The sequence below is a fragment of the Nerophis lumbriciformis genome, linkage group LG24 (genome assembly GCF_033978685.3).
Source record: "Nerophis lumbriciformis linkage group LG24, RoL_Nlum_v2.1, whole genome shotgun sequence".
In the NCBI taxonomy this organism is placed as follows: domain Eukaryota; kingdom Metazoa; phylum Chordata; class Actinopteri; order Syngnathiformes; family Syngnathidae; genus Nerophis; species Nerophis lumbriciformis.
Window position 1 is genome coordinate 41,547,501 of NC_084571.2, and position 25,666 is coordinate 41,573,166.

The 25,666-nt window shown below is 39.8% G+C and overlaps 1 protein-coding gene across 3 annotated transcripts in view; it reads left to right on the forward strand.

Annotated features, from left to right (window-relative positions):
* Positions 1 to 23,298, forward strand: part of slc25a17 (solute carrier family 25 member 17) — a 37,452-nt gene extending 14,154 nt beyond the window's left edge. For all 3 annotated transcript variants that reach the window (XM_061982113.1, XM_061982112.1, XM_061982111.2), the window contains exons 6-9: positions 46 to 194; positions 400 to 495; positions 11,185 to 11,267; positions 23,050 to 23,298. In XM_061982113.1, the coding sequence (XP_061838097.1) occupies positions 46 to 194; positions 400 to 495; positions 11,185 to 11,267; positions 23,050 to 23,200 (479 nt within the window). In that variant the 3' untranslated portion in view covers positions 23,201 to 23,298. The remainder of the gene's footprint in view (positions 1 to 45; positions 195 to 399; positions 496 to 11,184; positions 11,268 to 23,049) is intronic.
* The last annotated feature ends 2,368 nt before the right edge of the window (positions 23,299 to 25,666 follow it).

Genomic DNA, 25,666 nt, shown 5'->3' on the forward strand with positions numbered 1-25,666 from the left:
TATTCTCTCCTTATTGTTCATCTGGGTGTTGTTGGTTTTTTCCAGATGCTTTTGTGCAGATCATCCAAGACGAGGGTGTGGGAGCGCTGTGGAACGGCACCTTCCCTTCCCTGCTGCTGGTCCTGAACCCTGCCATCCAGTTCATGATCTATGAAGGTCTGAAGAGGCAACTGAGGAGAGGAGTTCTCAGGGAGGTGAGAGCTGGTGTTTCCGCTCACACGGTCCATGTGAGGATTAAAGTGTGTGGAAATCCCTTTCAGTCTAGTGCATCAGTCATAGCTCATTATTCTATCAAAGCACACACTTAGGAAGACTCAGAACTTCAGACCACCAGGTTTCTACACATCTAAATACACAAAACTGCATTATTAACTCAACTTCTCCTGTATTTCTTCACAGCTGTCATCTTTTGAGGTTTTCGTGATTGGCGCAGTTGCAAAAGCGGTTGCCACCACCGTGACCTACCCCCTGCAGACTGTGCAGTCCATTCTCAGGGTAGGTCTTTTAGTCCAGTGTTTTTCAACCTTTTTTGAGCCAATGCACATTTTTTGCGTTGAAAAAATGCGGAGGCACACCACCAGCATAAATCATTAAAAATTGAAACTCAGTTGACAGTAAAAAGTCGTTGTCACAATTGTTGGATATGACTTTAAAAGCATAACCAAGCATGCATCAATATAGCTCTTGTCTCAAAGTAGGTGTACTGTCACCACCTGTCACATCACACCCTGACTTATTTGGACTTTTTTGCTGTTTTCCTGTGTGTAGTGTTTTACTTCTTGTCTTGCGCTCTTATTTTGGTGGCTTTTTCTCTTTTTTTTTTGTATTTTCCTGTAGCAGTTTCATGTCTTCCTTTGAGCTATATTTCCCGCATCTACTTTGTTTTAGCAATCAAGAGTATTTCAGTTGTTTTTATCCTTCTTTGTGGGGACATTGTTGATTGTCATGTCATGTTCGGATGTACTTTGTGGACGCCATCTTTGCTCCACAGTAAGTCTTTGCTGTCGTCCAGCATTCTGTTATTGTTTATTTTGTAGCCATTTCAGTTGTAGTTTCGTTCTGCATAGCCTTCCCTAAGCTTCAATTCCTTTTCTTAGGGGCACTCACCTTTTTTTTAATTTTTGGTTTAAGCATTAGACACCTTTTTACCTGCACGCTGCCTCCCGCTGTTCCCGACATCTACAAAGCAATTAACTACCTGCTGCCACCTACTGATATGGAAGAGTATTACACGGCTACTCTGCCGAGCTCTAGGCAGCACCGACACTCAACAACAACATATCATTTGCAGACTATAATTACTGGTTTACAAAAAATACTTTTCACCCAAATAGGTGAATTTAGATAATCTCCCACGGCACACCAGACTGTATCTCACGGCACAGTAGTGTGCCGCGGCACAGTGGTTGAAAAACAGTTTTATTGCATATTAAATCTCACCTCTTTCAAGCTGACACAATCATTGATGGCTAACTAGTTGCTATATATATCAATGTTACTTATACTAATTAAAGAAACATTCATTTTTACATTTTGTGCTTCTGTTTTTGGAGGCAAAAGTTCATTAACTTTCTACAATTTGGTGATACAATCGTCCCCTCGCCATGTCACACTTCAAATAATGCAGCTTCACCATATCGCAGATTTTTTTTTAAAGGCTTTTTTATGTATTTTGGGCCTAAAGAAAGTGGTAAATTAAGTCAGGTTTAAGTCGTTTACAGTAGTGCCTCAACTTGCCAGCTTAAGTGGGTTTGTCTTAACACAAAAGCTTGTATATCAAATTAACATCTGCCATTGAAATGTATTTAAATACATTAAATTGCTGCTCAGCCCCCCAAAACAACACACTTTTAAAAAAGACAAACAAACTATGGGGAAATAAGTACAAAAGTACACTTCATTCATTAACTGTCACAAAAAAGATCAGTTATAATAATACATAATGTTGGATATAGAGATGATTCATACCCTTTATTCGTTGAATCGAAAATACTGAAATTCCACCACATAGTGAATTTGCAAACAGCTAAAATTATACACAAAGTAAACTATAATCTGCTAGCCAAGAACGTACAACAATTCTTCTCAATAAAAGAGGAGAAATATAATCTTAGAGAAAATTTTAATTTAAAACATTTGTACGCACGTACAGCACTTAAGACCTTCAGTATATCAGTATGTGGAATTAAATGATGGAATGGACTAATTAAATAAATCAAACAATGTACTAATATGATCCACTTCAAGAAACTCTTCATATTTAAAGTGTTTACAAAGTACAAAGAAGAAGAACCATGATAAACATTCTGAATTTATTTCACCCATACATTCATTTTCAAAATAATCCTATTTATCTCACCATATGAAATATAACTTCTCTTTTTTTTTAATGTTATTACTTATGGAGTATATTGTGAATACATTAAGAACAGGAAGTGAACAAAAGTATTAGCGACTGCTATGTAAAGGAAAAGGGGTCGGATTAAATAAGCTCTGATTCTTCCTACTCCTTTTCCAACATGTTGAATAGAGAAACTGGAAATTGGGATGTATCATGTTGTATGCATGCATGTATCATGTTGTATGCATGCATGTGTCATGTTGTATGCAAGCATGTGTCATGTTGTATGCATGCATGTGTCATGTTGTATGCATGCATGTGTCATGTTGTATGCATGCATGTGTCATGTTGTATGCAAGCATGTGTCATGTTGTATGCATGCATGTGTCATGTTGTATGCATGCATGTATCATGTTGTATGCACGCATGTATCATGTTGTATGCATGCATGTGTCATGTTTGTATGCATGCATGTTTGTATGCATGCATGTTTGTATGCATGCATGTGTCATGTTGTATGCATGCATGTGTCATGTTTGTATGCATGCATGTGTCATGTTGTATGCATGCATGTGTCATGTTTGTATGCATGCATGTGTCATGTTTGTATGCATGCATGTTTGTATGCATGCATGTGTCATGTTGTATGCATGCATGTATCATGTTGTATGCACGCATGTATCATGTTGTATGCACGCATGTATCATGTTGTATGCATGCATGTGTCATGTTTGTATGCATGCATGTTTGTATGCATGCATGTGTCATGTTGTATGCATGCATGTGTCATGTTGTATGCATGCATGTGTCATGTTTGTATGCATGCATGTGTCATGTTGTATGCATGCATGTGTCATGTTTGTATGCATGCATGTGTCATGTTTGTATGCATGCATGTTTGTATGCATGCATGTGTCATGTTGTATGCATGCATGTATCATGTTGTATGCACGCATGTATCATGTTGTATGCACGCATGTATCATGTTGTATGCATGCATGTGTCATGTTTGTACGCATGCATGTTTGTATGCATGCATGTTTGTATGCATGCATGTGTCATGTTGTATGCATGCATGTGTCATGTTGTATGCATGCATCTTACAAATAAACACAAACTCAACTTTTAGCTAATACATATTGTATACAAACAATTCAATAGAATGTATGTACTAAACAACTACAGTAGCTTTATGAAGTAATGTAATAATAATTCACCTTACAGAGCAGACTTCTATAACATACCATTCCAGCTGCTTCTCCGTCAAATACACCATCAGCAGCTTTTCCTCATATTCATGCATGAATGTGGCTGTTTAGATATTATTATACAATTTACTTGCCTTAGTATGCCGGATATGTCAATTAACCGGACGGTATAAATGAAAATGGAAGGCGGTAAGTTTTCCAGCCTTGATAAATGCCAGATCATTTGATGCGTTGTTACGGATTACAAGAGCGCTCACTCTTGCATCAGTTTTAGCAGCTTTGGGCATTTGCGCAAACCCCGTTTCCATGTGAGTTGGGAAATTGTGTTAGATGTAAATATAAACGGAATACAATGATTTGCAAATCCTTTTCGACCCATATTCAGTTGAATGCGCTACAAAGACAACATATTTGATGTTCAAACTCATAAACTTTATTTTTTTTTTGCAAATAATAATTAACTTAGAATTTCATGGCTGCAACACGTGCCAAAGTAGTTGGGAAAGGGCATGTTCACCACTGTGTTACATCACCTTTTCTTTTAACAACACTCAGTAAACGTTTGGGAACTGAGGAGACACATTTTTGAAGCTTCTCAGGTGGAATTCTTTCCCATTCTTGCTTGATGTACAGCTTAAGTTGTTCAACAGTCCGAGGGTCTCCGTTGTGGTATTTTACTAGTAGCCGCACCCTTTTACTATGAAGCCACATTGATGTAACACGTGGCTTGGCATTGTCTTGCTGAAATAAGCAGGGGCGTCCATGGTAACGTTGCTTGGATGGCAACATATGTTGCTCCAAAAGCTGTATGTACCTTTCAGCATTAATGGCGCCTTCACAGATGTGTAAGTTACCCATGTCTTGGGCACTAATACACCCCCATACCATCACACATGCTGCCTTTTACACTTTGCCCCTATAACAATCCCGATGGTTATTTTCCCCTTTGGTCCGGAGGACACGACGTCCACCGTTTCCAAAAACAATTTGAAATATGGACTCGTCAGACCACAGAACACTTTTCCACTTTGTATCAGTCCATTTTAGATGAGCTCAAGCCCAGCGAAGCCGACAGCGTTTCTGGGTGTTGTTGATAAACGGTTTTCGCCTTGCATAGGAGAGTTTTAACTTGCACTTACAGATGTAGCGACCAACTGTAGTTACTGACAGTTGGTTTCGGAAGTGTTTCTGAGCCCATATGGTGATATCCTTTACACACTGATGTCGTTTGTTGATGCAGTACAGCCTGAGGGATCGAAGGTCACGGGCTTAGCTGCTTACGTGCAGTGATTTCTCCAGATTCTCTGAACCCTTTGATGATATTACGGACCGTAGATGGTGAAATCCCTAAATTCCTTGCAATAGCTGGTTGAGAAAGGTTTTTCTTAAACTGTTCAACAATTTCCTCACGCATTTGTTGACAAAGTGGTGACCCTCGCCCCATCCTTGTTTGTGAATGACTGAGCATGTCATGGAATCTACTTTTATACCCAACCATGGCACCCACCTGTTCCCAATTAGCCTGCACACCTGTGGGATGTTCCAAATAAGTCTTTGATGAGCATTCCTCAACTTTATCAGTATTTATTGCCACCTTTCCCAACTTCTTTGTCACGTGTTGCTGCCATCAAATTCTAAAGTTAATGATTATTTGCAAAAAAATAAAGTTTATGAGTTTAAACATCAAATATGTTGTCTTTGTAGCATATTCAACTGAATATGGCTTGAAAATGATTTGCAAATCATTGTATTCCGTTTATATTTACATCTAACACAATTTCCCAACTCATATGGAAACGGGGTTTGTACTACAAATAAACGCTAGTAATGGCAACCGTTGTCAAACTCTGCGGTCAAAAGGCAAGATGTACCAATACTAGCGCGCCACTTAATGCTATTAAGACTTGTTATCGGCAGCTGAGTAGAGATGAAGTCAGTCGGTGCATATCATCTTGACATTGGTAAGCGTGAGCCGTGTGGAATGACAACACAGGACGCGCAATGCTAACAACACGGCTAATGTTAGTAGATGCGACTGTCAAATTGACCAACTTTGCCTATTTTTAGCAGCGTTCTAACTTTGTGCAAGGTAACCATATGGGTGTCATTTCATGTTTAGATGACTAATATTGGTTGGAAAAATGATCATTTAGAACAGGGGTGCTCATTACGTCGATCGCGAGCTACCGGTCGATCTCGGAGGGTGTGTCAGTCGATCACCAGCCAGGCATTAAAAAAATAGTCCTAAAAATGAGCGATCATAAATCTTCACTATGACGTCACTTTCGTCACTTGATTGACATTCACGGCACCCGAGGGTCTTCTGAGATGACGCTGGCTGCTGCCAGCTCATTAAAATTACCGACTGGAAGGCGAGAAACACTTTATTTCAACAGACTCTGGCGCCGCACCTGTCGTCAAAACTCCAAAGACCGACTGCACAGTTGCACAATAAAAGCTCTGCTTCATCCTGCCTGCGCTAACAAAATAAGAGTCTCAGAAAGCTGGCGTGCACAAGCTAGCAAGCTACGGAGTTTGCCGACAATGTATTTCTTGTAAAGTGTATACAAAGGAGTACGGAAGCTGGACAAATAAGATGCCAAAAACCAACCACTTTCATGTGGTATTGGACAGAAAGGAGGACTTTTTTTTCTCCTCCATTCGAAAATGCGGACCTTATCAGCACCACTGCATAATCAATGCAAGTCATCAGAATCAGGTAATACACCAACTTATATTCTTGTCTTCATGAAAGAAAGGAATCTATATGTGTTAAACATGCTTGTATTATCTTTAAACACCTTTAACTTATTAACAATATTAACTATATGTGTTAAACATGCTTGTATTATCATTAAACACCTTTAACTTGTTACCAATATTAACTATACGTGTTAAACACGCTTGTATTATCTTTAAACACCTTTAACTTGTTACCAATATTAACTATAAGTGTTAAACACGCTTGTATTATCTTTAAACACCTTTAACTTGTTAACAATATTAACTATGTGTTAAACATTCTTGTATTATCATTAAACACCTTTAATTTATTAACAATATTAACTATATGTGTTAAACATGCTTGCATTATCATTAAACATCTTTAACTTGTTAACAATATTAACTATATGTGTTAAACATGCTTGTATTATCTTTAAACACCTTTAACTTATTACCAATATTAACTATAAGTGTTAAACATGCTTGTATTATCTTTAAACACCTTTAATTTGTTAACAATATTAACTGTGTTAAACATTCTTGTATTATCATTAAACACCTTTAATTTATTAACAATATTAACTATAAGTGTTAAACATGCTTGCATTATCATTAAACACCTTTAACTTATTAACAATATTAACTATATGTGTTAAACATGCTTGTATTATCATTAAACACCTTTAACTTGTTACCAATATTAACTATAAGTGTTAAACACGCTTGTATTATCTTTAAACACCTTTAACTTGTTAACAATATTAACTATGTGTTAAACATTCTTGTATTATCATTAAACACCTTTAATTTATTAACAATATTAACTATATGTGTTAAACATGCTTGCATTATCATTAAACATCTTTAACTTGTTAACAATATTAACTATATGTGTTAAACATGCTTGTATTATCTTTAAACACCTTTAATTTGTTAACAATATTAACTATGTGTTAAACATTCTTGTATTATCATTAAACACCTTTAATTTATTAACAATATTAACTATAAGTGTTAAACATGCTTGCATTATCATTAAACATCTTTAACTTGTTAACAATATTAACTATATGTGTTAAACATGCTTGTATTATCTTTAAACACCTTTAACTTGTTAACAATATTAACTATATGTATTAAACATGCTTGTATTTTCATTAAACACCTTTAATTTATTAACAATATTAACTATAAGTGTTAAACACGCTTGTATTATCATTAAACACCTTTAACTTGTTAACAAAAACATGTTTCATAAATAAGTAAATATAAATGATGTATATGAATGAGGTAGATCCCCACGACTTGATCAATTGAAAAGTAGCTCACCTGCAGAAAAAGTGTGAGCACCCCTGATTTAGAAGGTTGTAAACAAAAAAAAAAGTGATTTATTAATTAACGTACATTTGTTGACCAGGTTCAGGCCTGGGACCAAAGAACAAAATAAAGGAGGGATGACTGTAGTCATTTTAAGCATGATCAAAAACAGTGAAAGCAAATAGATTTTCCTCTATTCTGATCCAGTTTGTGAATTTAGCAGCAACTCCAATTCCCACAATGTCATGAAGCGTGTTCAGACACTCATCACTTTTATTAGTTTTTATTACGTCTTCTTCCAATCGCTCGCACATTTGGCTGAGGCGTTAACTCCATTTAGCCAATAACATTTTTTGTGCAATTGCATACCTGCCAACTACTCCGGTTTTCCCGTAATTAGTACGGTTTTCATCAACCTATTCCGGGTTACGGTCGCAGTGATAAAAAATACGGTTTTTCATTCATTAAAATTTTTTTTTTTTTTTTTTTAAAGTTTTATTCACGAAATCGCGTAACAACAATGACAATCGACACTGCTTCCCGTAACTTCCTATCGAGCCATTCCGAATGCCATGTGCGAGGCACCAGTTGCCATTGTTTCCAAACGAGCGAACGATCATGGAATCAGCCGGAGAAAAATCGCAAACGAGTCTTAAACCGAAAAGAAAACTGCAGTCATTCCGTGAAGAATATTCAAAAGCCTATCCGGGAATAATTATCCGTTCCAAAAAGGGTGACAACTACGCGAATTGCACCTTGTGCAGACAAGATTTTTTGATCGGACACGGATTTGAGAAACACCTTGCGGTGCAGCTTGAACACATCATCAGTAAAGAACCAAGGTTCATTGGGTGTTTCGGGTCTTTGATCTCTATACACCCTCGCCTGGGCGACCCAACCGGGGCTGATCAGGCCCTGGCTTGTGTCCAAGCAGCGAACTACTCCATCTGTCTCCCCTCTTGATCCACAACCACCTTGAGGCTTTCTCAGCAGCCTCACTGATATTTCTGGTGGATTTTCTCTCCAGCAACCCTCTGATTCCAAGAAGTCTGAATGCTTGATGCACAGATTGCCCTAGAAAGCCCCTGCAGCCCACTTCTATAGGCTCACAGCGGGTCCTCCAGCCGATCTCTCTGCATGTCTCGACCAGCTCAAGGTATTTGGCCTTCTTTCGCTCATGGGCCTCCTCCATCCGGTCTTCCCAGGGGACTGTAAGTTCCAGCAGCACAACTTGCTTTGTTGAGTCAGAAGTTAAGACAAGGTCTGGCCTCAGCGATGTCCTTGCTATGCGCTCTGGAAACTTCAGCTGTCTGCCGAGATCCACCTGAAGCTGCCAGTCACGGGCTGTGGCTAGCAGTCCGGTTGGGGCCTTAAATCCAGCCTGTGGTTTGTCCCCTGCCTTGACGAAGGAGATGTTATGTCTGACTGGGAGATGATGTTTGTTCTGCTGGATTCCAGTGCCAATGGTGTCTGCTACTGCCTTCAGCACCTGGTCGTGGCGCCAAGTGTACCTCCCCTCTCCCAGGGCTTTAGGGCAGCAGCTCAGGATGTGCTCCAGGGAACATTGTGCCTTGCACAGTGGACATTCAGGTGTTTCTACTAGCCCCCAGCAATGAAGATTGGATGGACTTGGGAGGACATCATACACTGACTGGATCAGGAACTTGAGTCTTGCTGGTTCTGACTTCCAAAGTTCTGTCCAGGTGATCTTCCGGGTAGATGCGTGGTCCCAATTTGTCCAGGCTCCTTGCTGGCGCATGGCCACTGTCTTGCTCCGGCGTTCCTCCTCAACCTCTGCACGGATCTCTCCCTGCACCATCAGCCGTCTCTCTCGACCCTGGGCTTTGTCGTAGCGTGGTCTTGTATGGCTACCCAGCCCAGCTCGACCGACCGCCACAGCACCTACTAAGACGCCATGTCTCAGCCTTGCTTCTGCCTGGTCAACGGCCTCCTGTGCCTTCCACTTCCTCCCAGTTCTGACCTTGAGGAACCACGGAGGAATTAGCGATGTAAAAGACCACGTTGGGACAAAAAAACACAAGTCTAATGCCGTTGCTAGCGATACAAGTGGAAAACTTTCAACGTTTTTCGTCGCCCAAACAGATTCTTTGGATGTGATAAATGCCGAAGTTTTATTTACGGAGGCAATAATTGAGCATGGACTTCCAATCGCACTGGCTGATCACATGGGACAGTTATTTCGGAAAATGTTTCCCGACTCGAAAATCGCCAAAAAATATGGATGTCGTCGAACCAAAACATCAAACATTATTCAGTGTCTTGGAACAGAATCCTCAAAAAGTATCGCCCATGTCATGAAGACGGAACCATTTAGCACGTCGACTGACGGCAGCACCGATTATGACGATGTAAAACTGTACCCCATTTGTGTTCGATATTTCGATGATGACATTGGAAAAGTATTGTCAGTACTTCTGTCTTTGAGGGAATGCAATACGGCTTCCACAGGCGAAAACATTGACAAAATACTGACCATGGAAGATGTGATGTGCTGCATTTACAACTGTCTTGATTGCTAAAATTCATTTTCATTCATTCTTCTTCAATTCTTTTGAAAGGCTTACAGAAAACTGCAATTGAATTGTAGTTCCATGCTAATGATGCTATTGAATTACATTTTAATGAAGTAAACTTATCATAAAGTTACCATATCATTTTTGCAGTATGATCAATCTGATAGAATAAATTTGGATTTTAGCCACAAAAAGGTAATGACACCAATGTTATCTATTGGAATTGTTTAGTACTGTTATACTGTTAAAAGTGTTTATACTATTTATGCTTTCAAGTCCAAGTTGAAGAAATCTTGTTAAATGTTGACAGCATAACTACCAAAATACAGAAGTATGTCCTTAATATTTTTGCAGTGCTATTTCTGTTGAAAAGTTCAAATGATTACATTAGAGATGTGATGTGCCACTTTTCAAGTGTCTGATGGCTTCAATTAATTTTCATGAATTTTTCATATTTTGAATTCTTTTGAAAGGCTTACAAAAAAACTACATTTGAATTGTAATTCCATGCTATTGACAGGACTATTAATTTTAATGAAGTTAGCTTACCATGTTTACAGTATGATAATTGTGATAGAAATGTGAATTTTAGGCACAGAATATTTTTTACAATTGAACAAGGCAGTAGATTATACAAGCTTGGGCAGAAAGTTAATAATGACACCAATTTTTTTTTTAATGGAATTGTTTAGTACTGTTTTACCATTTGTTTACTGTAAAAAGTGTTTATACTTTCAATGAACAAATTGAAGTCTTGTGAAAGGTTGACAGGATAACTGGCATTAACTGTCAAAATAATTTCAAACTATTGAAGTTAGCTTACAGAATAAACATGTCAATCAACCCATATGATTTTTGCTGTAATATTTTTGTTTTGAAAAGTCACTGTGACTGATAGAAAAGTGATGGTTTTAGCAACATTTTAACCTGTCTGAATGCTAATAATCATTTTGCTGAATGATTTTCCTGAACCCCCCACCAGGCCCCTGGACCCTGGCTACTAGGTTTTTCTGATTTCAAAAGTTGGCAGGTATGCAATTGTTTATTTTTTGATTTGCAGTTTGGTCAGTTCAACAAGTCGACAAAGTCTACGCTGCTGTCCAGTCTAATGACCGTCAAGTGTCTGCTAGTCAACAGAGTGAGGTGGGTGCACTATTTAATAATAATAATAATAGATTTTATTTGTTTAAAGCACTTTACATCGAGCAAACAACCTCAAAGTGCTACAGTGCATTTTAAAAACAAAACAATTATCCCTTATTCCGTCACATATGAATTGTCCCCCCCAACAATGTGACCAAACCGGAACAAAAAATATGTTCCCCTCCAATTTACATGGGTTTTGTAACAAAAATAAAGTTAACATATACTTGCATGGGAATAAATTTTTAATCACATTATATGTAAATAAGAACTTTTATTTATACATTGTATTTATTTATTCTAACCAACGATGAAATGATATAACATCAGAGGTGGGTAGTAACGCGCTACATTTACTCCGTTACATCTACTTGAGTAACTTTTGGGATAAATTGTACTTCTAAGAGTAATTTTAATGCAACATACTTTTACTTTTACTTAAGTATATTTATAGAGAAGGAACGCTACTTTTACTCCGCTACTTTTATCTACATTCAGCTCGCTACTCGCTACTAATTTTTATCGATCTGTTAATGTACGCTTTGTTTGTTTTGGTCTGTCAGACAGACCTTCATAGTGCCTGCGTTTCAACAAATACAGTCACTGGTGACGTTCACTTCGTTCCACCAATCAGATGCAGTCACTGGTGACGTTGGACCAATCAAACAGAGACAGGTGGTCACATGACCTGACTTAAACAAGTTGAAAAACGTATTCGGGTGTTACCATTTAGTGGTCAATTGTACGGAATATGTACTGTACTGTGCAATCTAATAATAAAAGTTCCAATCAATCAATCAAAAGTGTGAAGGAAAAAAGACACTTTTTTATTTCAACCGTACATCCCGTCAAAAGCCTAAAGACTGACTGCACAGTTCCTGTCTTCACAATAAAAGTGCCGCTCCATCGCGCCTGCGCTTTCAAAACAAGAGTCTCCGAAAGCCAGCGCAAACAAGCTAGCAAGCTACGGAGTTTGACGCCAATATATTTCTTGTAAAGTGTATAAAAACGAATATGGAAGCTGGACAAATAAGATGCCAAAAACCAACCACTTTCATGTGGTATTAGACAGAAAGGAGGAACTTTTCTTCTCCTCCATTTGAAAACGTGGACATTATCATCACTACTGTCTGATTACAATCAATGCAAGTCATCAGAATCAGGTAATACACCAACTTATATTCTAGTCTTCATTAAAGAAAGGAATCTATATATGTTAAACATGCATGTATATTCATTAAAACACCTTTAACATGTAAACAAAAACAGCAAAATAAATACATATGAATGATATACTGTATATATCAATGTATATGTATGTATGTATGTATATATATGTATATATATATATATATATATGTATATATACAGATAAAAGCCAGTAAATTAGAATATTTTGAAAAACTTGATTTATTTCAGTAATTGCATTCAAAAGGTGTAACTTGTACATTATATTTATTCATTGCACACAGACTGATGCATTCAAATGTTTATTTCATTTAATTTTGATGATTTGAAGTGGCAACAAATGAAAATCCAAAATTCCGTGTGTCACAAAATTAGAATATTACTTAAGGCTAATACAAAAAAGGGATTTTTAGAAATGTTGGCCAACTGAAAAGTATGAAAATGAAAAATATGAGCATGTACAATACTCAATACTTGGTTGGAGCTCCTTTTGCCTCAATTACTGCGTTAATGCGGCGTGGCATGGAGTCGATGAGTTTCTGGCACTGCTCAGGTGTTATGAGAGCCCAGGTTGCTCTGATAGTGGCCTTCAACTCTTCTGCGTTTTTGGGTCTGGCATTCTGCATCTTCCTTTTCACAATAGCCCACAGATTTTCTATGGGGCTAAGGTCAGGGGAGTTGGCGGGCCAATTTAGAACAGAAATACAATGGTCCGTAAACCAGGCACGGGTAGATTTTGCGCTGTGTGCAGGCGCCAAGTCCTGTTGGAACTTGAAATCTCCATCTCCATAGAGCAGGTCAGCAGCAGGAAGCATGAAGTGCTCTAAAACTTGCTGGTAGACGGCTGCGTTGACCCTGGATCTCAGGAAACAGAGTGGACCGACACCAGCAGATGACATGGCACCCCAAACCATCACCCAACCATGCAAATTTTGCATTTCCTTTGGAAATGGAGGTCCCAGAGTCTGGAGGAAGACAGGAGAGGCACAGGATCCACGTTGCCTGAAGTCTAGTGTAAAGTTTCCACCATCAGTGATGGTTTGGGGTGCCATGTCATCTGCTGGTGTCGGTCCACTCTGTTTCCTGAGATCCAGGGTCAACGCAGCCGTCTACCAGCAAGTTTTAGAGCACTTCATGCTTCCTGCTGCTGACCTGCTCTATGGAGATGGAGATTTCAAGTTCCAACAGGACTTGGCGCCTGCACACAGCGCAAAATCTACCCGTGCCTGGTTTACGGACCATGGTATTTCTGTTCTAAATTGGCCCGCCAACTCCCCTGACCTTAGCCCCATAGAAAATCTGTGGGGTATTGTGAAAAGGAAGATGCAGAATGCCAGAGCCAAAAACGCAGAAGAGTTGAAGGCCACTATCAGAGCAACCTGGGCTCTCATAACACCTGAGCAGTGCCAGAAACTCATCGACTCCATGCCACGCCGCATTAACGCAGTAATTGAGGCAAAAGGAGCTCCAACCAAGTATTGAGTATTGTACATGCTCATATTTTTCATTTTCATACTTTTCAGTTGGCCAACATTTCTAAAAATCCCTTTTTTGTATTAGCCTTAAGTAATATTCTAATTTTGTGACACACGGAATTTTGGATTTTCATTTGTTGCCACTTCAAATCATCAAAATTAAATGAAATAAACATTTGAATGCATCAGTCTGTGTGCAATGAATAAATATAATGTACAAGTTACACCTTTTGAATGCAATTACTGAAATAAATCAAGTTTTTCAAAATATTCTAATTTACTGGCTTTTACCTGTATATATATATATATATATGAGTGTGTATGTTACTCATCAGTTACTCAGTACTTGAGTAGTTTTTTCACAACATACTTTTTACTTTTACTCAAGTAAATATTTGGGTGACTACTTACTTTTACTTGAGTAATAAATCTCTAAAGTAACAGTACTCTTACTTGAGTACAATTTCTGGCTACTCTACCCACCTCTGTATAACATATATACTTCTGTCAGCAGCTACATTGAGGGTGCGTGTATTTATATCACATCATGCAGTTTACAAGCACAAATACGCTGTGAATCAATCCGTGCTGTTCCGTGTCCTTGAGTGCTGGAAGTGAGAAAAAGAACGAGAAATGTGAAAAACAAGACAAATGAAGACACGTTTGCAAACACCAATGACATTGAATAGTCACACTGCTTCATTTTCTATGCCCCATTCAGTTCATGATAACTGCTGCTTCAATGTTAGGCTTTAGCAGATTTTCCCTATTTTTCCTCCAGACAGCATTTGGTGAGCTCAAACAACAACAACAAGGCTATGGATTGATTCACACTGGTTTTCGCCTTTTGAAGGCTACGTGGAAAAACTGGAAAAATTGATCTTGAAAGTCCTTAAAAAGTGCTTGAATTTGGCCGTGGAAAAGGTGCACGAACCCTGAATCAAGTATAAACACAGAATGATCAGCCAATTTAATTTGACCGCACATTCTCCTGATTTGGTGTTGTCTGAAAGGCGCGGTGGACAGGTCCGTGCATACATTTGCCCGTGAGTGAGGATGTTGCTTTATGCTGTCACTTCAAAATACAACCCCAGGGGAACAAATCAATTACGTGGATTCAAGTAAAGCGTTTAAAAATGTTTCCTGTATGACATTCTGATAATACAATTGCATTTGTGTCAAAATATGGTGGTCTTGATTGATTTGCCTGAGAAGCTAAACAGGACAAAAAATATATATATATGGTGGTCTTTTTTTTTTTATTTCTTTCAAATTTTTTTTATTGAGTTTTCAGAAAACTAAAGTGAAGAAAAAAAAACAAGACAGTTGAAAGTGACAGAGATCCTATCTCCAGCGTATATATTGTAGGGATGTCCCGACCCAGGTTTTTGCACTTCCGATCCGATACCGATACTGACCGATACCGATACTGGCCTATCCGAGCATGTATTAAAGTTTAAAGTTATTTAGCCTACTTAGTTGTCAGAATCATGTTGAAAAGGGTTTTAGTACTCTTGATAACAACTAGCCAGCTGAATTAGGGGAGTTTGAATAATACACAATGGTTGGTAACAAGAAACTGACCTGTTTATTCAAGGATAAACACAAAATAGACAAAATGATACATGACAAACAGAAATGGCATCATTGAACTAGGGCTGGGCGATATGGCCTTTTTTTAATATTGCCATATTTTAAGGCCATATTGCGATACACGATATATATCTCGATATTCTGCCTTAGCCTTGAATGAACACTTGATGCATATAATCACAGCAGTATGATGATTCTATGTGTTTTGATTGATTGATTGAGACTTTTATTAGTAGGTTGCACAGTGAAGTACATATTCCGTACATCCATCCATCCATCCATTTTCTACCGCTTATTCCCTTTGCGTACAATTGACCACTAAATGGTAACACCCCAATACGTTTTTCCACTTGTTTAAGTCGGGGTCCACTTAAATTGATTCATGATACAGATATATACTATCAGATATATACTATCATCATAATACAGTCATCACACAAGATAATCACATTGAATTATTTACATTATTTATAATCCAGGGTGTGGAGGGGGGCGCCGGATGTAAGTGTCAAAAAGACAGCCAAAAGAGTTTGATATGAGAATAAATCTAAAGTTAAAATATAGGGTAGAAATGCACCCATTTGCAGGAAATGTAGTCTTGATTTTCAAAATGTTCTTTCAAGGCTTGCATGTCTACATTAAAACATTCTTCTTCATACTGCATTAATATATGCTACTTTTAAACTTTCATGCAGAGATTTTTTTTAAATGTCTCAAAAAAAATTCAGTGTTGACAGCTAGATTTTTGTGGACATGTTCCATAAATATTGATGTTAAAGATGTATTTTTTTGTGAATAAATGTTTGGAATTAAATTCATGAATCCAGATGGATCTCTATTACAATCCCCAAAGAGGGCACTTTAAGTTGATGATTACTTCTATGTGTAGAAATCTTTATTTATAATTGAATCACTTGTTTATTTTTCAACAAGTTTTTTGTTATTTTTATATCTTTTTTTCCAAATAGTTAAAGAAAGACCACAACAAATGAGCACTATTTTACACTGTTATACAATTTAATAAATCAGAAACTGATGACATAGTGCTGTATTTTACTTCTTTACCTCTTTTTTTCAACCAAAAATGCTTTGTTCTGATTAGGGGGTACTTGAATTAAAAAAAAATGTTCACAGGGGGTACATCACTGAAAAAAGGTTGAGAACCACTGCCTTAGAGGGAGCGTTGCTCGCACCGCTGCGCTAGCATCACAGCTAACGTTAGCCATGCTGCTACCTCTCTGCTCGGGGAGGACGTATACGTATGTGACGTATGACGTGACAGTATGTGACGTATGACGTGACAGTATGTGACGTGTGTAAGAAGGTGCACTTGCTGTCTGTAAGAGGGAGACACAGAAAAGAGTGAGAAGAACCTGTCGTGTAATGCCAGCAGCTAAATGCAACAGCGTGAGAGTTCACAGATGTGTTGAAGGTGTGCTGGAAAATGCGGAACGGAAATTACGGAGCAACAGAAAAGTGGAATGTACTATTTAAATAGGTGCGTTGGAAAACATGGACCGGAGTTTTTTTTTTAAACTGGATCTGGATCGGCATTTTCCCATGCCTTGCCGATACGCAACTTTTGGCAAATATCGGCAGCCGATCCGATCCAAATATCGGATCGGGACATCCCTAATATATTGTAAACAGGACACACATTCTTCATTCAATGATGCAAGTAACATCGTGATTCGTCACAATTCTAAAGTGAAATGAATCACAAGTCTAGATTGTGATCAATCTAATTGAAAACAATAACTGCACAACACTAATTGATGTGTTTGAAAAATTTAACTTTTACACATTTAACTAAGAAATGAGACATACACTATATTGCCAAAAGTATTTGTCCACCCATCCAAATGATGAGAATCAGGTGTCCTCTTCACTTGGCCCGGTGTATCAAATCAAGCACTTCGGCATGGAGACTGTTTCTACAAACATTTGTGAAAGAATGGGCCGCTCTCAGTGATTTCCAGCGTGGAACTGTCATAGGATGCCACCTGTGCAACAAATCCAGTCCTCGCTCCTAAATATTCCAAAGTCAACTTTATTATAAGAAAAGTGAAGAGTTTGGGAACAACAGCAACTCAGCCACCAAGTGGTAGGCCATGTAAACTGACAGAGAGGTCAGCATAGTGCACAGACTTTCTGCACAGTCACTTGCTACAGAGCTCCAAACTTCATGTGACCTTCCAATTAGCCCACGTACAGTACGCAGAGAGCTTCATGGAATGGCTTTCCATGGCCGATCAGCTGCATCTAAGCCATATATCACCAAGTCCAATGCAAAGCGTGGGATGCAGTGGTGTAAAGCACATCACCACTGGACTCTAGAGCAGTGGAGACGCCTTCTCTGGACTGATGAATCACACTTTTCCATCTGGCAATCTGATGGACCAGTCTGGGTTTGGAGGTTGCCAGGAGAACGCTACATTTCGGACTGCATTGTGCCGAGTGTGAAATTTGGTGGAGGAGGAATTATGGTGTGGGGTTGTTTTTCAGGAGTTGGGCTTGGCCCCTTAGTTCCAGTGAAAGGACATCATATCATATTGACATCATATTGAACCCTATGGGTTAGGAATGGGATGGCACTTCAAGTTCATATGTGAGTCAAGGCAGGTGGCCAAATACTTTTGGCAATATAGTGTATATTAAAACCAGGGCAAAATTTTGAAAAAACAAAATCCAGTCAACCATACCATACCATACCATACCATTGTCAGGACTTGGACTATGGCTTGGTTTGTTCTCCCGTGGTGCAAATGAGCATTTGGACCAGACATGGCGTGAAGGTGAAGACATTATTTATTTTAAACTATCAAAAAAGGAATAAACAAAAAGCGCGCACAGTGGCGGAGAATAAAACTAGACTTTAAACACAAAACTTGCACATTGGCAGAAACTATGAACAATTAAACAAAACACTAACTGTGGCTTAACAAACAAAAACTTACTTGGCATGGAACCGGCATGAAAAAAAAGAGTAGCAAGGGTCATCAGGGTGTGGAGAGTGTGCAGGAGCATAAATGTGGTGATGTCGTCAGGACGAACAACAGAAAATGAATGAACTTAAATACTATGGACATGATTAGTGAAAGCAGGTGCGTGACTCAAAATGTAAAACAGGTGCGTGACGTGACAGGTGAAAACTAATGGTTGCTATGGTGACAAAACAAAACAAAAGTGCACAAAAAGTCCAAAATTTAAACCGAACATTACTAAAACAAAACATGATCACACAGACATGACAACCATACCAACTTTATTTATAAAGCCCTTTAAAAACAAGCACAGTTGAAAAACAAAGGGCTGTACACCACAAAGAAATAGAGGCAAAGGACAGACTAAAAAATAACATTTAAAACAGAAATAAAAATACACAATTAAAAAGCAAATATAAATTACCCTAAGAACAGTTTGTTGGATAAAAACAGTTTAAAAGTGAAAAACAGTTCAAAAAGTTAAAAGCTAAAAACAGTTTAAAGTCTCATGCTGGGTTAAAAGCCAGTGAATAAAAATGGGTTTTAAGAAGGGTCTTAAAAATAGCCAAAGAAGGGGCCTGTCTCACATGGAGAGGGAGATCGTTCCAGAGTTTGGGACCCGCAACAGAGAAAGCTCTGTCCCCTCTGAGCTTGCGCTTTGTTTTGGGTACCTCCAGGATCAGCTGATCAGCTGACCTGAGGGACCGGGTGGGGGCATAGAGGTGGAGCAGCTCAGAGAGGTACGGTGGGGCAAGACCACGTAAGGATTTAAAAACGAGTAAGATCATTTTAAAATGGACTCTAAAAGACACAGGCAGCCAGTGGAGGGAGGCTAAAACAGGAGTAATGTGCTCTCTTTTTCTGGTGTTAGTTAAAAGTCGGGCAGCTGCATTTTGGACCAGCTGCAGACGTGAGAGGGAAGACTGACTAATTCCAAAATATAAAGAGTTACAGTAATCCAGCCGAGATGTGATGAAGGCATGGATTACTGTCTCTAACTGTTGCCTAGAAAGAAGGTTTTTAACCTTGGCCAGCTGACGTAAATAAAAAAAGCTGGCTTTCACCACTGTGCCAATCTGACGCTCCAATTTAAAACCACAGTCAATACGAAAGCCCAGGTTGGTGACCATGGGCTTAACGTGCAAAGCCAAAGGGCCAAAGTCAACAGGGGGGAGCTCACAGGTACCACTAGGTCCAAACACTATTACTTCTGTCTTCTTTTCATTGAAATGTAAGAAGTTTAGGGCCATCCAGGCCTTGATATCATCAAGACAGGCAAGTAATGGCTGTATTGAAGAGGCATGATTTCTCTTTAATGGAAAATACATTTGTGTGTCATCGGCATAACAATGAAAAGAAATATCATGCTTTCTTAGGATTGAGCCCAGGGGAAGTAAATAAATAGAAAAGAGAAGTGGTCCCAAAACTGAGCCCTGTGGGAGCCCACATGTCAACTGAGCAACGGAGGATTCAGATCCAGCAACATTCACAGAGAAGGTCCTGTTAGTCAAATAGGACTTCAGCCAACTCAAAGCAGTACCACAGATGCCCACTTGATGCTGCAGGCGGCTAATTAAAATATTATGGTCCACCGTATCAAATGCTGCTGTTAGATCCAGTAAAACTAAAATCACATGATCACCTAAATCTGTTGCTCGAAGGATGTCATTAAAAACCCTTAATAAAGCTGACTCGGTACTATGGAGGGGTTTAAACCCAGACTGAAAGACTTCTAAAACATCACAGTCCTCTAAAAAAGTGTTTAACTGGGTAAAAACAATCTTCTCCAAAATCTTTGAGAGGAAAGGCAGCTTAGAAATGGGTCTAAAATGGGCTAAAACTGAACTGTCCAAACCAGGTTTCTTTAAAAGCGGTTGAACCACGGCGTGTTTAAAACTGGTAGGAACTACTCCAGAAAACAGACTGCTATTTAAAATATTAAGAACAGGCTGCCCTATGCAAGAAAACACTTCTTTAAAAAAGGTAGGAGGGACAGCATCATGGGGAGAACCTGAGGGCTTCATATGATGAGTTAACTCTTGTAACTGCCGCAGAGTCACTTGCTCAAACTGATTAAAAACAGCAGAGTAGTTAAAGGGGACAGAAGGGTCAGAGGTCGGAACAGAAATGAGAGCCCTTGTTGTGGCAATCTTATCAATAAAATACTCTAAAAAGGCATTACACAATTCAGAGGAGGGTTCCAAACATGTAGGCTGAGGGGCATTAAGAACAGAGTCAATGGTTTTGAATAAAACACGAGGGTCAAGACTATTTGAGGCAATAATATTTGCCAAATGTTCTCTTTTTGCCTCTTTTACTGTGCTCTGATATCCATGCCAATCAATCAATCAACCAATCAATCTTTATTTATATAGCCCTAAATTACAAGTGTCTCAAAGGGCTGCACAAGCCACAACGACATCCTCGGTACAAAGCCCACATACGGGCAAGGAAAAACTCACCCCAGTGGGACGTCGATGTGAATGACTATGAGAAACCTTGGAGAGGACCGCATATGTGGGTAACCCCCCCCCCCCCCCCTCTAGGGGAGACCGAAAGCAATGGATGTCGAGTGGGTCTGACATAATATTGTGAGAGTCCAGTCCATAGTGGATCCAACATAATAGTAAGAGTCCAGTCCATAGTGGGGCCAGCAGGACACCATCCCGAGCGGAGACGGGTCAGCAGCGTAGAGATGTTCCCAGCCGATGCACAGGCGAGCGGTCCACCCCGGGTCCCGACTCTGGACAGCCAGCACTTCATCCATGGCCACCGGACCTGTGCCCCCCCCCCCCCCCCCTCAAGGAAAAGGGGAGCAGAGGAGAAAAGAAAAGAAACGGCAGATCAACTGGTCTAACAGGGGGGCTATTTAAAGGCTAGAGTATACAAATGAGTTTTAAGATGGGACTTAAATGCTTCTACTGAGGTAGCATCTCTAATTGTTACCGGGAGGGCATTCCATAGTACTGGAGCCCCAATAGAAAACGCTCTATAGCCCGCAGACTTTTTTTGGGCTCTGGGAATCACTAATAAGCCGGAGTTCTTTGAACGCAGATTTCTTGCCGGGACATATGGTACAATGCAATCGACAAGATAGGACGGAGCTAGACCGTGTAGTATTTTATACGTAAGTAGTAAAACCTTAAAGTCACATCTTAAGTGCACAGGAAGCCAGTGCAGGTGAGCCAGTATAGGCGTAATATGATCAAACTTTCTTGTTCTTGTCAAAAGTCTAGCAGCCGCATTTTGTACCAACTGTAATTTTTTAATGCTAGACATAGGGAGACCCCAAAATAATACGTTACAGTAGTCGAGACGAGACGTAACGAACGCATGAATAATGATCTCAGCGTCGCTAGTGGATAAAATAGAACGAATTTTAGCGATATTACGGAGATGAAAGAAGGCCGTTTTAGTAACACTCTTAATGTGTGACTCAAAGGAGAGAGTTGGGTGGAAGATAATACCCAGATTCTTTACTGATTCGCCTTGTGTAATTGTTTGGTTGTCAAATGTTAAGGTGGTATTATTAAATAAATGTCGGTGTTTAGCAGGACCGATAATCAGCATTTCCGTTTTCTTGGCGTTGAGTTGCAAGAAGTTAGCGGACATCCATTGTTTAATTTCATTAAGACACGCCTCCAGCTGACTACAATCCGGCGTGTTGGTCAGCTTTAGGGGCATGTAGAGTTGGGTGTCATCAGCATAACAATGAAAGCTAACACCGTATTTGCGTATGATGTCGCCTAGCGGCAGCATGTAAATACTAAAGAGTGCAGGGCCAAGAACCGAACCTTGAGGAACTCCGCACGTTACCTTAACATAGTCCGAGGTCACATTATTATGGGAGACGCATTGCATCCTGTCAGTAAGATAAGAGTTAAACCACGACAAAGCTAAGTCTGACATACCAATACGTGTTTTGATACGCTCTAATAAAATGTTATGATCGACGGTATCGAAAGCAGCGCTAAGATCAAGAAGCAGCAACATAGATGACGCATCAGAATCCATCGTTAGCAGTAGATCATTAGTCATTTTTGCGAGGGCTGTCTCCGTAGAGTGATTTGCCCTGAAACCGGATTGAAAAGGTTCACAGAGATTGTTAGACACTAAGTGTTCATTCATTCATGCCAACAGTTTTTTAAAATCTGGAGTGACACCTGAAGCTTGTCCTTCTTCCACCTGCGTTCAGCTTTGCGGCACTCGCGTCTGATTGCACGTGTTCTCTCATTAAACCAGGGTTCTGATTTAGTTTTGGCCTTTTTTGACTTTTAAAGGAGCCACTGAGTTCAAGGCAGTCTCACAGGTGGAGTCAAACAATGCATTGAGTTTCTCAGTGTCAGAAAAAACAGAGTCAGAGTGTAAAAAAAACCTGGTTAAAAGCAATAATAAAAAGCGAATCATATGGAAAGTCAGGCTGACGTGGATTGAATGATTATCTGCCAGTGGAAAATGACTTTGTACATGTTGGCTATGTGGTGTCTAATCATTACATGTGACTATGTGCAAAATACTACTGTGTCCTCTCTTGTTTATTAGGAAATTTGGTCTCTTGGGTCTGTTTAAAGGCCTGGAGGCCAAGCTGCTGCAGACAGTGCTGACTGCCGCCCTCATGTTCCTTCTATATGAGAAGATTGCCAGCTGCACCTTCAGAGTCATGGGACTGAGCAACCAGCACAAAAAACGCTAGCTAGCTAGCGAGCCGTGGACCGTACTTGTTCACTGACAGATGGTGACCATCCAGAGAGGTAAATACAACCCCTTCAATAAAGCTCCTCTTTTAATCAATTATTTTTACTGTTCCATTCATTTACTTTAAACCCATTATGATGATGATACGTAAGAATCAAAGTGTTTCCTTTACAGCAGGGGTGCTCATTACGTCGATCGCGAGCTACCGGTCGATCTCGGAGGGTGTGTCAGTCGATCACCAGCCAGGCATTAAAAAAATAGTCCTAAAAATGAGCGATCATAAATCTTCACTATGACGTCACTTTCGTCACTTGATTGACATTCACGGCACCCGAGGGTCTTCTGAGATGACGCTGGCTGCTGCCAGCTCATTAAAATTACCGACTGGAAGGCGAGAAACACTTTATTTCAACAGACTCTGGCGCCGTACCTGTCGTCAAAACTCCAAAGACCGACTGCACAGTTGCACAGTTGCGCTAACAAAATAAGAGTCTCAGAAAGCTGGCGTGCACAAGCTAGCAAGCTATGGAGTTTGCCGACAATGTATTTCTTGTCAAGTGCATACAAAGGAGTACGGAAGCTGGACAAATAAGATGCCAAAAACCAACCACTTTCATGTGGTATTGGACAGAAAGGAGGACTTTTTTTCTCCTCCATTCGAAAATGCGGACCTTATCAGCACCACTGTCTGATTCCAATCAATGCAAGTCATCAGAATCAGGTAATACACCAATTTATATTCTTGTCTTCATGAAAGAAAGGAATCTATATGTGTTAAACATGCTTGTATTATCTTTAAACACCTTTAACTTGTTAACAATATTAACTATATGTGTTAAACATGCTTGTATTATCTTTAAACACCTTTAACTTGTTAACAATATTAACTATATGTGTTAGAGATGCGCGGTTTGCGGGCACAACCGCGCAGTCCGCGGATTATCCGCGGATCGGGCGGTTTAAATTTAAAAAAATTAGATTTTATCCGCGGGTCGGGTCGGGTCGGGTCGGGTCGGGCGGTTGAAATAAAAAAAAATTAGATTTTAAATAGATTCAGGCGGGTGGCAGTTAAACCAATTGGTAAATATATATACATAGTTAAATGTTGTTACCCACATACGAAAAACGAGCAGGCACCTGCAGCATATGCCACAACAGAAGAAAAAAAAAGAAAAAGAGATGGACACTTTTACGGAGCGGAGAAGGGACGCCTCGCCGGGGTCCGGGACCGAGGCCCCTTCCCCCGAGAGGGCCCCACCGGGAGCCGTAGCTGAGGCGATCCGCGAGAAGGGCCCGACGCACGTCCAGGGTCACCACCGCACCCACCGCACCGACACCCCGCCTCGTCCGCCTTCGCCGCGGCCGGCGTCACGCGCAGCAGGTAAGCAGCTTACCTGCCCGCCACCCCCGTGGCCGGGGGCTCGTAACAGGGGTCACTCCGCGCGCTCCGCCCGCGCAGCTTACCTGCCCGCCACCCCTGTTGCCGGGGGCGCGTAACAGGGGTCACTCCGCGCGCAGTGCGCTCACGAAAGGGGTGGGGCTCACCCTGGTTGATATAGACAGCAGGACGGTGGCCATGGAAGTCGGAACCCTCTAAGGAGTGTGTAACAACCCACCTGCCGAATCAACTAGCCCTGAAAATGGATGGCGCTGGAGCGTCGGGACCATACCCGGCCGTCGCCGGCAGCGAGACGCGCTTGGAGGTGCGCTCAGCGCGGCTCCCATATGATTGCGCACTGGTGTGCGTCTGGGTCGTGACAGCGTGGCACGCGAATGTCTGTGCTGCATTGGATCAGTCTCCTTTCTTTAACAGGCAAAAGCTTTATAACCTCACTAATGCCTTGCATCGTCTATATTAGATATATAACAACAGGCGGGTGCGGGCGGGTGCGGTTCTGATCAAATGTTATATCGGGTGGATAGCGGATGGTTGACGACTTTCTGATGCGGTTGCGGATGAAATAATTGCCTATCCGCGCATCTCTAATATGTGCTAAACATGCTTGTATTATCTTTAAACACCTTTAATTTTTTAACAATATTAACTATGTGTTAAACATGCTTGTATTATCATTAAACACCTTTAACCTGTTAACAATATTAACTATATGTGTTAAACATGCTTGTATTATCATTAAACACCTTTAATTTTTTAACAATATTAACTATATGTGTTAAACATGCTTTCATTATCTTTAAACACCTTTAACTTGTTAACAATATTAACTATATGTGTTAAACATGCTTGTATTATCATTAAACACCTTTAATGTATTAACAATATTAACTATATGTGTTAAACATGCTTGCATTATTATTAAACACCTTTAACTTGTTAACAAAAACATATATTTCATAAATAAGTAAATATAAATGATATATATGAATGAGGTAGATCCCCACGACTTGATCAATTGAAAAGTAGCTCGCCTGCAGAAAAAGTGTGAGCACCCCTGCTTTAGAG